The sequence below is a fragment of the Nymphaea colorata genome, chromosome 3, assembly GCF_008831285.2.
Source record: "Nymphaea colorata isolate Beijing-Zhang1983 chromosome 3, ASM883128v2, whole genome shotgun sequence".
Lineage (NCBI taxonomy): Eukaryota > Viridiplantae > Streptophyta > Magnoliopsida > Nymphaeales > Nymphaeaceae > Nymphaea > Nymphaea colorata.
In genome coordinates this window covers 2,267,982-2,286,543 of record NC_045140.1, presented here as the reverse complement: position 1 = coordinate 2,286,543, position 18,562 = coordinate 2,267,982, and the positions used below count along the sequence as shown (strand labels likewise).

The following is an 18,562-nucleotide window of genomic DNA, read 5'->3' as shown; positions in this document are numbered from 1 at the left end:
CCAGTTTGGACATTCTATTATGCTACCAATTTGGTACTACCACAACCCTAAAAAACAACGACAAAATCTGCCAACTTGAATCCAAATGGCAGCACTTTGACTTGATAAACCTTCTGATACATGTTGCCATGTGTCATATTTAATAGATTTTTTAACAACATGATTTTTTAAGACCAAGAAGTTTCACTTGAGCAAGCATGCCAAACAAGACTTAATTAGTTGAAACTCATATACAACGATTAACTTATTAACTAGGGTTTAGGGTGCCTCCCCCGATTGTGTTATAGGTTCTCTAAAGCTCATGGTTTCATACAACCCGATACTCAAATTTCACATATCAAGCAAACAATACAAGAAGAAAGATATAAATTAAGGGCCAAGAAAGGCATATTTCCCTTTCTAATAAATATGGCATTGCGGGGTCAGCACTTTATTTAGCAGATTCACGAACATATGCCTTTCTTCTTACTGTATTTATCACTATCTTAACCAAGGGTTTAGAGGCACCGGAATTTTACCAACGGCGTCGGAATTCGGATTCCAAGGCGAAGTACTATTTGTGTCTTGGGAGAAGCAAAGGAAAGAGTGGACGCTACTGCCAAAAAAAATTGTTGCATTGATTTTTAGGCCTTTTTGATTGGTAGGCAGTGCACTTGGCTTGGGAGATCTAACGTTAAAAAAGAAAAGGCTGTGGAGCCATAGAAACGTAATTAAGACGTGTACTATAACAGCTGGTAAATGAGCCAAAATAACCTTAGAGGGTTTAGGGTTAGGGTTTAGGGGCTTGGTCTCATATATGTCGAGGCCTCAAAAGGGCAGCTTCTACTGGTGCCCACCGGCTAAGCAATATTTGGCTGGCAGAGAGTTGTGTCTCCATGACAATATTAAGGGTTTGTTTGTGAGCAATAAATAACTTGATATTATTGTTCTTTTATTTGCTAAAAAAAAAGGATTACTTTTTAAAGTATTTCATAGATTTGCCTCAATTTTTCAAACAAATATATAAAATAATAACATCTTATATCATTCCTTTCGAGTGACCTACCACTACTTGAAAAAAGTCGAAGTCTGCTTTTGTGTCTCGAGATGTCACTCCTGTTGCTTTTCAACTTGCTCAGCGATAGCCCCTCGTTTGCAACACAAGGAGTTGGCACATTGGAGAATCTAAACGATAACAGGTTGCTTGCCAGCCCTTACCCAATTCCACCAACCCGCTTGGGGATTTATATTGTTTCTTTAACTTATGTCAAACGACCTTAAATGTGTTTTGCCTTCAAAAATTGAAGTTCAAAAACTAAGGTTGTGAAAAAGTGAAGTTTCAATAGGTGGAAAGGCTTTCGAAAGGGCATGGATTACCCGCCTTCCTCCTCCATTAGGTTTTTCATAAAAAGAATTTCAATGAAAATTCAAAACTACCTCATTCCCCTTGCCGAGGTCTAAGGCTGCTTCAGGACCAAGTGGGAAGTTGGACACTGTTTAGAAGAGTAGTATCCAAGGAAATCGAGCTGACGACTAGGCTTTCACCGGCTCGCTGGCCCGATCAACTATGTTATGCCCCTCGAGGTGTTGTTTTGGTCTTAACACCGTGACACACAAACAAGTTTCAAAAATTAGTCTATCAGAACCTAATTTTCACATAACAACATTTTTTTAGAATGTCATCCAAACACAAACTGCATTTTTTTCTAGGAAAATAGTTTTGAAATACTTTTACAATGTTATTTACACATAATGAAAAGTTAATTATGTTTTCCCAAGTTGTATTAATCATGAACGTATAAAAGGTGGTAGGCATGACAGACACATTATCTATACAAGTAATGGCATATCAAATTGGAACACGTACTCTATAAAAAAAGATAAGAAGTAGGTGGCAATTGTTCAAAGTCATTGTATAGAATTGTTTATGTCATGACTCATGAACTGTCATAGTTTCTCAGTCTTAGTCCTTATATTCTTATATTTTACAGGTGCCACCCCTCAACCGTCAATTTTACATATAGCATGCATGCCCCGCAACCATATATATGTGAAGATGAGAAAATATATTTTTATTCATACAGCTTGCTTGCTTGAAAATGATAATATAAACAAGATTGCACGAGACTTCGCATTTGTAACAAGCCATAAGCTAAGTCTTGTATACAAAATGTTTATGAGCATTGATCAAGTACTTCTTAGATTATAAGGAGGAACCTTCCCTAAAGTTAGGCATAGTAGACAAATTCATAATAGCCTGCTCCCTAACAGTTGGCTGCTATAATCAAAGGTAAATCTTTACCTTGAGATTTTAAAGGGTATGACCTTAGAGATTTTACACCAAATGTGGTTTCTTCTATGTAAATATTTAAATAATAATAATAATGCTCGCCAACTCATGAGTATGGTACTAAGTCTATCTGCCTCAAGGGGTGTGACACAGCTGGTCGAATCAATGGCTAATGCTGGGGTCCAAATTTCATTGATGTCTACGGACTTTATAAAAGTCAATGCATACCAAGACTTTGGGGGCAACAAAAACATTGAGGAGTTTTATGCCCGCGATGAGTATGTTAGTAATTTCTTGGGTTTTTTCTTAAGTAAAACTTTGTAAAAGAAAACCATGATAAATGTAACAACCTAACCTACTCTTGTGTGGGGTTCAAACTCCTGATTTGGTGGATCTCAACCTGCGCTCCAGTGGTTTTAGTTTTAGCTCAAAAAAAAAGTATTAACCAAGACACTTAACCATTTTGGTTAGGTCCCTTGTAAGTCACCTCAAGTATTCTCAGAATTTTAAATATATAACTAAACTAGACACATGTATCAACAAATGTGAGACCTCAGGTCTAAGTGTTGAGCTTGTTTTAATACCACTGTAACAACCTGACCTACTTTTCATACAGTTTTTGTTCTAAACTCAAAAAGTCTAAAAATTAGAACACTTATATTTAGTCAATCCCCGTATAAGCCTTTTAAAAAATTTTATGATTTTAAACACAAGACTAAACTTCTCAAATGAGGCGTTACAATAAGTCCATCGATGCTCAGTAAGCCTGGGCATCAGACCAGTCCGGCCCGATAACCAGTTGAGCCCGAACCGGCTCGACATCTAAAACTGGGGCCCCGGTGCCCAGACTTAATGCTTAGACTTAACAGGGAAAACTTCCTTTCATGCTGACACCATGACTTTGCAATGGTAGAAAATCTAATATTTGTCGCAACATTCTATGAATTTTTATTTTTGGATTTGAAAGGAAAAGGTTGAATGGAGAAGCCCCAACTTTTTCATTTAAGATAAAGTACAGTTGGGGGAGAAATTTATTCCCGGTGGAAAAATCCAACTCGCAAACACGCACTTAATGAACAAATACTAGTGAAAAGGATGTGCGCATGAGATTTGTGGTTTCGTTGGTAGTTCGAATGGGAATAAAATATTGGAGAAAAGCTCACCTGTTCCATGTGTACATGTGTTGTGACCACGGAGCCATCTCCTTCCGTCAAAGGGCCCATCCAAATCCACTTCCATTATGCATTTTATAATTGCTTTGATCGGAGATAATATATTACTATGGCCTCTTCCAAAATTGGTCCTTGTTTCCTGAATATATTTGAAAATAAGCCCTGACTTAATATATATATATATATATATACTTTGACCAAAACATTGTTCTCCTAATGAATATAAAAAAATTCAATTTGTAAAGATTATTTTATCGTGGAGATTACATTAAAAAAGGAACTTGAAAATATAGGTTTCTAGAGGCTAGAAAGATTGTTTCAACTTTCAACATGGCAATTTTAAGAGGTGTTGAGTGACCAGAACACTAACATAACGTTCATGAATCTATCTAAAAAATTATGGTAAATTCACGGGATACTAAAACACTTTATTTCATTAGCAATGATTTGTAATTGTTTCATAAATCTGTTTCAAGCTTTAAAGTATATTTATAAAACTTTTTTAAAGTATTTCATAAATCTGCCATAATTTTTACCTCCATATTTATAAAACAGTAACATATTGTTTTGTTCATCAAATTGACTCATAGATTCATGGAACATTAAACCTAAGTCACCAGACTCTTCTATTTTACTGCTGCACCGGAGTCTGCATCAAGTCAAGTGCGCACCGGACATAGGTGCGTCTCCGACTCACACTTGAGCCCAGTTAAAATGTCATATTACTAAATTACTTATATAATATATGTTGTTTTGATATTTTCCTATACAATACAATAAGAATGTTATATACATTAATAACTAAATTATAATAATATGTTTATTCTGTTATATACATAATAAATTAATAATAATAATAATAAAATACCCTCACCGCATTGCCGCACTTAAATTTTTTAGGATGTGCTGTTCTGGCACCCACACCTTTTACACTATGGTGACATAGCATTAAATTAATGCTTCTCTTTGCAAATGCCCGCTTTTAAGAACAAGGCCATCTTTTTTTTATCTGCCCATGTGAGTTGCCATGATCTACGTAGTTCTGAAGGCATGGTGAGCTTATAAACGATTCCTGATGATCAAAGACTACCAAACAGATAAAGGCAGAAAATTAATCTTCTAAGTGAAAAAAGAAGCATCTATACAACTTCAAGTTTCTGACTCCACGCCAACGAAATTCTCTGAAGTCCAGACCCTACTACTCGAATGTTCGTCCCAATCGAGCACACATAGCAATATTGAAAAACGCCTTTGAACTACTGCACTTCAATACAGTCTTTCTCACAATCAAATCAAAGGAGAAGAAAGAAAATCACAAGAATCTATGTGATGTTGGCTTCACGATAATAAACTAATTGGCTTGAACATTGATGTTTCATGGTGCAGTCGTCACCTTACTCAACTTAAAAAACTGATGGGCAGCCGTGGAATAAATGGATTTCCTTTTTGTGATTTGACGTAAAGTCTTCTACCTTTGCTTATCAAAAAGAAATTCTGAAACATTACATCCGCTGCAGACTGCCACCACCGTTGTCGGTGTCGGTGTCGGTGTTGGTACCCCTACAGTTTTAGATGAATTCATTTTTAATAAAAAATATTTAATATATTATTTAATAAAAAATTTAAAATGCTTGTTTTTTCAAGAAGTTCTTGCATCAGTCAGCATCATTTTTGAAGAAGGAAGGAAATCCCACGGTTTTCCATTTTTTTGATTTTTCTGATTTTAGTGTTTTGGGATGATGACATCCTTATAGTTTAACTTCTATATTAAGATTAAGAACAAAAAAATTAACATAAAAAGAATTCAAAACAAAAATTGATCGCTTATCAACTTTCACTTTGCATTAACTCCCCGATAGAATTACCAGCGTTAGATTAACTGTTGTCAACGTTAGCACATGTGAATCGTTTTACAAAAGTAGGGAGAGAATCGGGTAACTGTTTTCATGACTTAATCTATTGAATCCGGTGAATCGGTTTAAATTTGTGGTACATAATATTTTCTTTTAGGCCTTATTTGATGCACGTGAAGAAGTAGAATTATTGCAAGGAGTTTTTTTTGTAGAAAAAAGTCGGACTTAAAGAGGTCCGTCTTTTTTTATATGTGAATTTTTTTCTATTACAAAAAAAAATTTACAGGATAAAATTTGTCCCGTTTGATGGGGCAGGGTAAATCGTACAAACTTTGAAAAAAATCCATCTGCACGGTGTTTTTTTTTTCATCAAAGGAAGCCTTAAGAGTAAGATCGCCAAAGTGAGGCCTTGATACCTGGATCTGGATCTGTCTCTGTCAGATCCAACGCCGAGCACTAAAATATTCGTCAGTCTGATTTCTTTTAAAGCCATTGAATCTGTGGTCTCCCAATGAAACACCTCCCAACCTGTATTCCTTCCACGCAAGGTAATCTTCTCTGTCTTTCACTCTCCCTCTTTATTTAGATTAATTAAGTGCACAACTTTTTAGTTGCATAACCATTAATGCCCTTCTCTCTCATAAATACTTGCCGCTCCCTCTCTCTCTTGTCAGGCACCAGATGAGTATTTTCTTTGTTTGTTATGTACAATGCTTCTAATTCACTTGTATTTTTAGATTTATAGTTTTATACCAACTCGTATGTAGTCATAAGCTAGTGAAATCATATGTGAATCATGATTTTCAACACCAATTTATGTGAGTCGTGGTTGTTTGAACCTCACTTCTGACTCCATAACCTCGATTTATGATTTGGAAGGGTAGGGGTTTCGGTTTTTAGCCGAGTGATGGCATGAAATACTCTTTCTGTTCATCGGATTTATGATTCAAAACTTTATATTAATCAATTAATTAGTGAGACAAATCAGAGCAAACTGTGTTCAATATTAAATGAGTTGGGCACCCTTAAATATCATTACATGATGAGCAGGAATTAATTAAGATACTCAAAGAAATTAACGAACTAAACTTGAAGATGGATTGGTTTGTTTGTTTCTCTTGTTTCCCACTCTCAAGAGTGCTTCAAACAATACATGCACAATGACATCACCTAATCAAAAGTCAATAAATATTTATGCTATTTGTTGTGTTTTTTATCAGCGGCTGGAATTTTATTTCCAAGGAATGGACTCATTAAATTAAAGTGTTAGTAGCAGTTGGAGGTTTTTATCATCAGCATATATAAAGAAAAAAGGAATATTTTACTTTGTTTTTGTGTTTCCCAATATATACCACTGCCCAAAATAGAGACACTTGGTAGCAACTTCTTGTCGATACTCAAACCAAATAATTGGAATACTCTTTTTCTTAAAACATTTTATCTTAACAGATTTTATTGAATTTGTTTAAAAGGCTAGGTAGATTCATGATACACTATCACAAATATTGTATCCTTTGTAGCCATTGGTAAGAGAAGAATTATATTATATTATCATTACATGAATATATAAATAAGAATAGATTGATGAAACAATGTGTTAGGGTTTTCATGGACGGTTGTTTTGGAGCACGTTGGGATCCACGAATCAAGGGCTAGAGTTTAAAAGTAGGTCGGCTCATAACATTGATATCAATGCACAGTTCAACACTCATATCTTGAGTTTCCAATGCAAGGACGTATGTACTTTAAAGGAGGTCGATTGTAATATCTCTAAAAGATTAGTCATGTATTGAAAATTATAAGATATCTTCAAAGATATATAAATGAGGTTGTTAAAATGGTTGGTTTTCTTGGTTTTAAGCATTTTTTAAGTTGAAATTGAAACTTTTAAGAAGTGGGTTGAGATCCGCTCGACCAAAGGCCAGGGTTGGGTTGTTATATTTTACATGTGAGAGTACTTTAAAATTTTGAAACTTAAAATAAAGGTGCTCTTTTAACTAGAAATTCTTAGCTTTGTCAATACTATATTACCCCTTCACAATTTCCCCGCCCCGGAATCAGACAACTCTCCCTTGATTTGCGCTAATACTGCTTAAGCACCTACTTAACACCCATGATTTGGAAAAAGCCTTCCATCTTCTGCTCAACATGAAGGGCTAAGTTAAAACAATTCTCGCTAAGAGCCTCCGCCTACGGTTGTGGGTGGAAGGGGAACTCCACCCAGGTGAAGGAGAGGCCGGCTCCCCCCACTCCGAGAGCCGGCGGGCCTTCCTTTCTTAGGGCGACCGCCGGCACGGTGGGTAGGGCTGCGTGGTGGAAAGAGTTGGGAAAAAAAAAAAAAAAAAGTAAATCTGAGCCATTCTGGTTTTAATGTATGGGAGAGTTGGTTCTCCACCTTTCATTCAAAAGCAAAATATACATTGATTCAGCCTCTCATACAGGCAATCGGGAGAAGGGCAGATGTCCTAAATAAAGATGAAATCCTAAATAAAGATGAAATCCTGGCTCGCCCTTGCTTTAGAACAAACATTTTCCGTCGTAGAAAGCGCGTCGCAAAAAGACAAATGAAACCAAAACTGCATATGGCCTTTTCCACATAGAACGTTTGACAAATACAGAGTGGAAAGATGATCTGCTCATGGTGGAAGCCAGAAAGGGCCGACCACGTTGCGTCGCTGTCCATATATATTTTGTTCGCGACCTGAAACTTCCACGGCGGAATGGAATCAATAAAAGGGGGATAGAAACAAGTCCAAGGCAGGTCACCGTCCTCCCCTCCCTTTGATTTCTTTTATTGACTAAACAGAAGCTAGACGACAGCGAGTGACATTTGACAATTGTACGCGTCCTCTCTCTTTAGGGTTCTTTGTTTTCATCTCAGCTCAAATTTTCGTTTTCATGTCTCGCCGGAAAAGTAGACGAAGAAAACAAAATGGCAAAAGCTGAGCCTGTTTTTCAGACCACTTTTGATCTTTTTCATTCTTTTGAATTTTCGATTAAAGTTTTTAAATTTTGACATGTTGTTTTTCAAAATTTTTATACAAGACAAGTAAAATTTTTTAAAATTTAACCGTGGATTTGGGTTGAGCTTAATTTTCTACGGAACTCAGATTGGAAAAGATATGAAAATCCATGATATTCTCAAATCCACTAAAATAAGTGGATTTGACATGTAGTTGAGGGTTTTCCACCTAATCTTGAAACTTTTCACCTGCTCAATGATTTCGATAGAGCTCACTTTTGACAAGTTTGTCAAATAAAAAATATTATTTAATATGCAGGGAAACCAAAAAATTTGGGAAATTGCTACGAACAAATGCATGAAATACGTCCTAAAATTTTCAAACATGAAAAATACGCTAATTGTGGTCGGCATGCATAATGTTTTGGAACACGGCTCGGTTTCAACTTGAAAGCTTAATTTGTCCGCTATATGAACATAAAACTTTGTTGGAAATCTTTAATGTCGCTAAAATCTGATCCGACATACATGGTTGTGTGTGTATATAGAGAGGTGAATTCCTCCCGCCATCAGGTAGGGCGGCACAGTGAGCTGAGCCAACTCGGGCTCGACTCAAACTCGCTCGAAAAACTCGGCTTATGCTCGGCTTGTCTATAAACGAGTTGAGCTCAAGCTTACAAAGATACTCAAAACGATAAAAGAGTTGAGTTCGAATTGACCAAGCTCGGGCTCGACTCGAGCTTACAAAGATACTTCGAAACGATAAAAGAGTTGAGTTCGAATTGACCAAGCTCGGGCTCGACTCGGCTCATGTGCAGTCCTACCATCAGGACATACAATTACTATTGTTTGATGCAAGCATGATGAAACACATCGCCGACATCTGGCACTGTGTCATGAGATTCTTAACATGCAGACGGCCCTATGTAATGTATGCATGTGTGAGAATATATATATATATATATAATCTTTTATCTACCTTCTCCAGATTATGATAAATTGGGTCCAAACTTTCAGAGCTTTAAAGATAACACCCATTATTTGTTTTAATTTGTTAGGCAAAGTGGTTAATTAAAAATACAGATTTCTTTCTGAAAGGGAAAACTCAATAACTTATGAGATGATGCTCCTCCCAACTCCACCTGTTTTTGTGATAGAGATCTAGAATTGGGCACACAGGACAACGGCACTGGTGAAGGTTACGTTGGGATCAGAGAATCAGAGGAGGCACAAAACCAGATGAGATTGCAATCTAACACATAAATTTCTCCCTAAAGAACAAAAAATAGAAAAAAAAAAAATTCAATAATCTTGAGAAGTATAAGTGTGTATATGCAGACACACTCTCTTTCAATATCATATTGAAGCCGCTTTTTTTTTTTTATCATTTTTCTTTTCATCATTAGAAAAGGTGCCTGCCCCTATGTTTGGTAGCTGCCCTCTTGTCTTCTTTCTTCTTTTTCTAGAAACATCATCAGTATTTTATATATGAGTGGCTATTCAAGTTTAAAAATTTAAACTTAGAGTACTTCTTAACCACTAATTTCGACTTAATCGTTTCATTATCAATATGTATATTATATATTTACTTGTTTGTTTATTTATTTCTCAGAATACTGATACAAGAAAAAGTAATTCTTGTGATTGAAAAATGGTTTTTCGATTGAACACAACAGCAGTGTACGATCCCTTTTGATCAAACGTCTCACTGGAAAGCTTCAAAATTCTGAATTTTCTGCCTCTGTTGTCATCGTTTTCGTTATTGGTGCTATCTCGATCGAGGCGTTTTGAGCGGCAAGCACCTGCGTGTCCTTTCATTTCTCCATGTAATGGATCCGATTCGGATTTAATAAATGGCATCCCATTGAATTTGGATATATATATAAATATCTGATTAGATTTAGATAAGAATTCAAATCAAATTCATTTTTGGACAAATATCATCTATCTAAATTTTGAAAATTGGCAAAATTCGGTTCAAAATTTGGACTTGGATTCGGATATAAATATAAAAATCGAATTTAGATTGGGTTGTAAAATTGGATTTTGGATTTTGATTCAGATGTGACTTTTCTTTATTCAAATTTCGAATACGTCAATATCTGAAAAGCGGATATGATTAAGGATATATCCAATCCGTTGACATCTGGTACCCTAGATGACTTTTCCCTCCCTTCAAACACATCCTCAGCGGGAGTAAGACAGCTGGTTTGAGTTTGGATTGGTTCAAATACAAACTTTAATGGTGATCTGAGTCTGGACATGTGGATCTTTTGAGGATGTAAAGGATTTGGTTATGGTTTTAGGATTTTGGCTTGGTTGGGTTACTAAGTTTGATCCAGGTTGCATTTCTCATGTATTTGGCCCGATCTCAGTTTGAACCCATCAAACTTGAGACAGGTCTTACCTAACCCACTCAAGACACTAGTCCGGCTCAACTACGCAAACTCTTCCTACTTATACCCATACTTTTCATACCTAAACTTAGGACTCTCATGTCAAAAAACCTCATTTATAGGCTTCATAAAAGCGTTACTATTAAACTGCAGCCAATTCATGAACTTTGCTCAAGGTCTCGTATAAGAGCAATTATTTTTATCTTTTGTCTATTAATAATGTCGCATCAAACTTATTAATGCTTACATATACTTTAAATTTGTTCTCAAGACCAACTTACATACTTTTTGTCTTGAGGTCAATTTGTTGGCTGTTGTGGCTTAATCTTCCCCCTTAATTAATACATATGACTCCCAGAAAATTCTTTTCTGTTGATGAAGTTTACTATATGTTAAATTATTCCCTTCGATTATCTTGCTTTTTGTCTCCCCATTATAAGAGCTAGGATCTATGATCGTCGAAATTTGGAGCCCTGGTAAGAGGCTAGCCATTGCCCTGATCCTGAAAGCCCGCAGGACTTCACCCTTAGCCCTTCGGCTCCAACACTGACCAGAAGGTGACGCTCATGGGGGTCGAACCTAAGACACATTGTTCAGCACCACAGCTACACATCGGTTAGGGGGAGAGAGAGAGAGAGTATGTATTTGCTAGAACTTGATTTACGGTAATTAAAATTGCCTTGTGATCAATTTATTTGACCTAATCCATCACAAGTTATGCAGTAATCACCTCTCTCTCTCTCTCACACACACACACACACACGCACACACACACATGTGGATCGATCTTATTTTGATCACTTAAAATGAAATGAAAGCAAATTCAGTTTCAGTCCCATCACCTCATGGCAGATTATAATCCATAGAGAAAAAAAAAAAGAATATGTCCTCTTTCACAATCCCTGCAATAAACTCAGGCAATAAGTTGAATATTGAAGACTGAAGAGACCTTCTTACTTTTCTGGTGAACAGAAGCTAGAAGAAGGGCCGCAGTCCTCTCCTCTTCCCCATTCTTAAGGTTCAGGGCAGCTTTGGGATCTGGATGGACCTATGATATATTGATTTTCTCGTAGCCACTGTTTGCAGTTCAGAATAGCACCCACATGAATCAAGCTAATAACTGGGCTATCACCGGCCTACTGGCCGAACCAGATACACTACACTCGATCGGAATCTTTTTCCATTACTTTTGATGAAAAAGAGTTTACACAACCTTCTCATTGCCCCTCCAACGGACGTAACAAATATAAATTTATGTTTTACATGCTTACTAGTTGGTTCGAAAGGAGAAAAGCTTGAGGTATGGAGCTCCAAGGTCTGATGCCAAAAATTCCATCTGTCATGCACAAGATAATCAATTCTAACACAAGTCCATGTTTATGCCGCTAAACGAGAGAAGTGGTTACATAAGACCATATATCTTGTTTTACCTTTCATTTTATGTTATGCTTAGTTGGTCATGGATTTGAGCTAAATATTCGAGTAAGGCAGCAGTTTATATATCTTATTGCCATATACAAATATACTTGTTTTACTTATTTTTCCCTTTGTTTCCAGTATTAATAAGCAACTGGGCAGGGAGAATGAGAAAGAGAAGAGGGAGAGGGAGGTGCAACCACAATGCTGGGCGTTCTGAGAATTGAACTTGAGATCTGTTGTCCATGCACCGCAGGTCCAACTAGCTATGGTTGACATACTCAGAGGAAGATTAAGAGGCATATTGAAGTCATATACATAAGTCAAGAGGCTCATAATACACAAGGAATTATGCTTGGAGAAACAATAAATGTGCCATTCTCGAGAATTGATCTTCTTGGTGTGTTTTTTGTACAGTTTACCTTTAGTTATGAGACACTAGTTATAAAATTTACAATTTTTAAGAAATACCAATATTTAAATGAAAAAAATTTCTTAAAATATCAATATAAAAATAATAATTTTTTGCGAGTCTGTGTGAATAATTACCCACACAATGCCTGCCCTACGGTTTCTGTAAAAATCTCGTATAAAAAGGGCAACTTTTGCATGTATCCATTTCATCCTCATAGGAGGCAATGTGGCAAACACGACCAGTGTGTGCGACCTCAAACATTTCCTATGCTCTTCATGCCAAGCCCATTTAAATGCAAGAACCTTACGTTCCCATGAACACAAAGTTCTTCGCAATCAAACACCAACATTAGCTTAATGGTCAAGAGCCAGGTGAGGAGCAAGGGGCAGTTAGGGCTGATAATGCCCAATGACTATGTAACCAAATCACATGGTGTGAAATACCGTAGTTCATATTCTTTCATATGTAGAATAAGGGTTGTCCTTAAGCTTAAGTATGTCGACTTTAAATCTGGGCAGCAATACTTATGTCACATTTGTGGTTAACCAATCATGTTAATCAGTTTACCATATTAATATTGCTGCAACGAAAGGCCTTCAAGCATCAACTTAGATATAATGCATAATAAACAACATACATTGTAACCTTTCATTTTGAAAGGTTTAGTTTCTATCTAAAGTTATGAAAAAGCTTGATTGACTTATAAAAGATATTGTTAAATGATTGTTTGTTTTGGTTCCAAGCCTTTCAAGTTACAACAGAAGCTCACATTATGAGCCCGAGTTCCGTACGAGAGTAGTCTCGATTGTTGTAGCAGTGTTAAAGCCACTTCAACACTTGGAATGTGGTCTTAATATGTATAGACACATGTGTTTTAAGAAGGGTGAATTGTAATATTTCATTTTAAAAAGTTGTGATAAATTTTACAGTAAAAATATAATATATAAATTTAATTAGTTAATAGAATATTTTCTCAATTTAAAACCACTAGACCGACTCAGGAAAGAAGAATGCCCAAATTTACGGCCTGGGCCCCAGCCCGTGCCCACCCTTAATTTAAATTGAAAGTGGCGATTCAAGAATTATAAGGAAAACTCGGACGCCGATTTGTCAAGCTTAACAAGTGGAGCCTTATTTGTTATTCGCCCAAGTGTGGGGCGGGTTTTTGTAATTTCTTCGAACATATTCTCAAGTATTATAAGAGTGCGGAGGAAAACCTAACAAGGTTTAGGGTTTTGTTCTGTAGTGGAGAGGGGAGGTGCCGCCGTCTCTCTCGAACGAGCTTCGATCTTTCGGCAATCGGAGGCGAATCGGCTGACTCTGAGGTTCTCCCTCTATCTCTCTATCGTTTTTCTTTTGAAATTTGCTGAGTTTCTCCTTGTTGGTGTTATTTGAGAATTAGGCGTTTATTTTTCGGTTATGGAGAGTTAAAAATCCTGGTGCTTGACGATTCATATGGGCTGTGGGATGCTTAAATTTCACAAGGGTTTTACTCTTTGTCGAGAAATTTCGTGTTTTTCTTCCTTTTTGTCGCCGATTGCATGGATAGCAGCACTTTCGGTGCTTGTCTCTCATCTTTAGCTGGGATAACCACATTTTTGGAAGACGGATTAAAGTAAGCGAAGAATTAGGGTTTTCAATGCTGTTGAAGGTACCTTTGGAACTCTCCTGAGTCTGGAGCTCTGCATTTTAATACCGAATCAAGGTATTCGACGTTACTGTTGTGAGGTTTTCCTTGATGCTTTGATTTCTGCAGTTGTAGCGGCATCCAAAAATTAATCGATAATATTGAAACTACGTGTAGTCTCTTTTTTTTGCCGTCAATATGCCTAACGAGTATTTAGTATCTGACGCTACATTTTCTTATTTTAAAGGCGAGACGGACTTAAATGATCTGGGACTACCATTTGAATCGGAAAATCGAGAAGACAGATTGGTTGTCCTATTGTGTGCACAGATGCTCCAAATAGGCTGCCAATGTTGTTTCGAAACTCTCGAGTTTCTGAAATTCCTCCTGCGTTGTTGTTCTCTTGTATACTTATTACGTAGCTAGACAAACTTTCACACATCCTTTAGCTTGAAAACTTTTCTTTCGAATCTGACAAAGAATTCAAAGATGTTATTTAGATAGAATAATAAACGATAACATCTTATGTTCCTTTGTATAATTGTTAGGTCGTCCATCCAAAACCTGATTTTGAGGAATCAGGAGTTTTTAGTATATGAAAATCAGGCCAGGTGTTCATGCGATTTAGCCTGTTAGATAGACTTAGTGTGCCCATTCTATTCTATCAATGACATGCTGTGGGATTTGCAATTTAATCATAATTATGACTTTTTCTAAAAAATAATTTTAGAAGAAAACTATTGAATGAAATTAGACCAGGGTTGTTGAAATAGCAGCTAAAGTGACGAATGCTTAAGGAAACAATCAGCTGGTATTGTTTCCAGCCATTCAGAAGGTGTGGACTGAGCAAAAGGTTGCAGTTAAGATGTGCTTGGATGAGTGAGAGTTTTTAGTGATTTTGATTTCACCAAGTCTCTGGTATTTTTGTTTGAACACAAGAAAGAGACTGAAAGAATCCTGGAAGTTATTTTTCCAAGAACATGGAAAACCCTTGAATATCCAAGGAAACTTTGTTGATTTTCTTCCTGGTTGGTGAATTGGATTCTTAGGAATTTTATGGTACGACTAGTTCATGATTTCATTTTTTCTTATTGGTTCCAATCTTAACCCAAGCACCCAAATTCTCCTGCCTTTATCCTTATCAATGTACTCTTGAACGCATCGACCTTGGGGACTTCAAAATGCCACTTCACCTGTTTGTCTGGTAGTAAAGAAAGCCTTCTCTCAAGGGGAGTATTGTCCTTTCAAAAATGAGCACATTGGTATCTAAAGAAGGCAAACTTATATGTCGGTCAGGATTTCTGATTAGAAAAAGGTATTGTGCTTGCTGTTCTGAATCCCATGCACTAAGATGTTTTAACTTTCAAGACCGATTGAACCCATTTCAAGCATAGCAAGCACAGGACTAATTTAGTCCAGATTTGTACGATATAATTTTCAACAGATATTTCACCATATAAAGCACCAGCTCATACTTGATAAGTGGGTTTCCACTCTTCAGCTCTTTGATGCAGTGTTTTGTCTTCGCATGTTATGGCTCAATGGCGTATCAAAACAATGTGGTAGTGGTTGTTCGTTTTAATATATTCTTCTAGAAAAGGGACTCAATTAAAAGTATCTGGAGCGAGTGGTCTTTATAGAGTTGTCCTCTAAAAAGTCAATTTGATTCCTTTCATTTGCAGTGTCACCAACTCATAAATTACTTTGCATGTATGGGACATGTTCTGCTTGCATTATTATGGATAGTGAGCTGCGTTTAACTTATTAATTTTTGTCATTTGCATGTGATTTGAGACCTGGACTCTTGATTCTAGATTTTAAGGTGCTTGTAACTTGCTAAATTTTGTCATCTGCAAGACACAGCTATGAGCTGAACTCGTGAAAAGCTGTCGAGAGACTTTCTGCTTTTTAGTCTTGTTTCTTATGCCTTTATGTTAATACTGCAATTTGCATGTTTGTAGCATACAAGATGGATACACAAGTGAAGCTTGCAGTTGTGGTCAAAGTGATGGGGAGAACAGGGTCGAGAGGTCAGGTTACTCAGGTAAGAGTCAAGTTTTTAGATGACCAAAATCGGCTCATTATGAGGAACGTGAAAGGGCCTGTTAGGGAGGGCGACATACTCACTCTGCTAGAGTCGGAACGTGAAGCTAGGCGGTTGCGCTGATGGGTCTGTTATCTTTTTATTGGAAATTTTGGTATCCTACGTTGGCTGTTCTACGACCATAGGAATCTTCATGATACAGTTGCAGTAGCGTGGGTATGGGTGCTCCTTCGTTTATGTGCTGATGTTGGATTAAGTTTTGATGTTCAACGACTAGTCCTTTTTAATTCGTCTGATCTGAATACAGTTTTGTGATGAGAAACTACTTGAAGTTAAGACTTTCAGTGGCATATTACAGAAGTCGTAATACATTTAGTTTTTAGTTTCTGCTCTGGTACATGGGTGTGGCTGCGGATGCTGCATTTTATATATTCTGAAGCCTTTGGCCGTTCTGATGCTCTACTATATATATATATATAATTCTGGGCTTCCTTTGGCCGTTTGGATTCCCTGGCCTTTCACAAGGCCTGTGCATTGTGTTGGGCTGCTTTCTGTGAAAGGCCTAACGGCTGGAGGATTTCAGATATATATATATATATATATATATATATGTGTGTGTGTGTGTGTGTGTGTGTGTGTGTGTGTGTGTACCGAAATGTTTTTTGATAAATAATTATTAATTGCAAGGATATTTAAGGATGTGTTTGATAGGCTTTAATCTGAAGCTGATATAAGATGCTTTTGTGTTGGACCCATAGTGTAAACAAACATGGGATTCGACCAATATGTGGAGAAACGGATTTGAGATCTATATCACATTTGAGGTCGAATGGAAGGGCCCTTGACCATAAATCTGCAGATCTGAGATTTTTCAAGTCTCAAGTTACCTTAGATCTAAGATCTGAGTTGATCAAACGACTCCTAAAAGTTTTGGCACCTCTTGTCTTGAGATAGAAAAAATTTACTGCCTTTGGTATACATGAGGGCCATCTTCCCACCACCATGTGTCAAGGCTCTCTCTCTCCCTCCTTCACACACACCCCGCCGTTGTCCACTCCAGTTATGTAAATGCGGCTTGCATCAAGTGTTTTTTGAAACAAAAAAAGAAAAAAGTTTTGCCGCGCGGTGCTCAATTGTGTATTGCCTTATACAGGCCAACATTCATTGGGTATTTGATGATCAACCATTTCTTATTCATCGAAGGATGTAACCGAAGACCAACGTGCTCAGACCAGTCACCAAGATCATGCTAGCACCGTAATGAAGGTCACAACAAAACCATAGCTAGGCATGGTTAGACAATATAAAGTGACTTAATTCCCCAAAAAGCATGTCCTTCATGACTACTTAAAACTTTGAGACACGTTGCCTTTTTTCAAAATCGAAATTTTTTCCGAGAGTCTCAAAGCAGGCATGTTCTTGAAAGGCTTTTTAAGAGTTTGAATGCTGCTGAAAAGTTTGAAAATTTTCATAAAACTAAAGCATTTTTGAAATACTGGCAAATATTCAGCCGTTTTCTAAAAGATTTTTTGGGTTTGAAGATTTGACCTTGAGCTTTGATACCGCTTCAGTTTTTTCAGACAAACCTTAGTTCTGCTTTTAGAAAAACAGTTTCCTGCAGATTTTGAACGAGGAGAAGATTTGTCTGTTTTTTAATTCTGTAGAGAATAAATTTGTGTTCGTTTCTTTTTCTGTGTTTATATAGTTCATTTAGTTTTTGGAGTCTATTTTTGCAGGAATTTAGGAGATTGCTTTCTATAGGCAATAGCAAGAAATTTTTTGACTATCCTTTTCATGTTTCCTGGGTGTATGAAGATTGTCTTCTTAGGTTTTTTTTTGGGTTCTTTTTATTTGCCTTTTGATTCATTTAGTTACAAGATAGTCTTATTAGGTGTTTGTTTTCGCACTTTTTGTTTGCCTTTTGATTTGTTTAATTAGTGTAGAGTTTTATCAGCGTGTTGTACTGGATAGGTTTTTGCCTGTGTTATTACATCACCCGGTCTTGTTTTAAGGTGCATACTCAGGTAGAGGTCGTTGCAAGAAGAGCCTGGAGAACCCCCATAAAACCCTGAAAGAGGATCCTTATCATCACCTCGACGAATTCCATGAAAAGTGCTTGACACTTGACAGTATGTATCAACAACTTAAAGGACGATCAGGTTTATTTATACAACCTCATTCCAAAGCCCTAAGAACATGTTCAGGTTTCACAATTTAATAGATGCCAATATTAGGTTTCCAAACAAGCTACTAAGGTATCAGTTTTGTCATATAATTCTTATTACTTTTTTCTTGAAACTGCTTTTGCGTTGTTTCGAAAAAACTTAAATTATCGTTAATCTCTCCATACAAGAAATGTGAGACTTTTTTATATCAATCTGCATTTCTGATGTGGCATGGGCACCAAA

At 36.7% G+C, this 18,562-nt stretch overlaps 1 protein-coding gene across 1 annotated transcript; it reads left to right on the top strand.

Moving 5' to 3' along the window:
- The first annotated feature begins 13,651 nt into the window (after positions 1-13,651).
- On the top strand, positions 13,652-16,551 carry LOC116250685 (40S ribosomal protein S28). The gene is made up of 2 exons (XM_031624504.2): positions 13,652-13,808; positions 16,072-16,551. The coding sequence occupies exon 2, from the start codon at positions 16,080-16,082 to the stop codon at positions 16,275-16,277; it is 198 nt and encodes a 65-aa protein (XP_031480364.1). The 5' UTR covers positions 13,652-13,808; positions 16,072-16,079; the 3' UTR covers positions 16,278-16,551.
- The last annotated feature ends 2,011 nt before the right edge of the window (positions 16,552-18,562 follow it).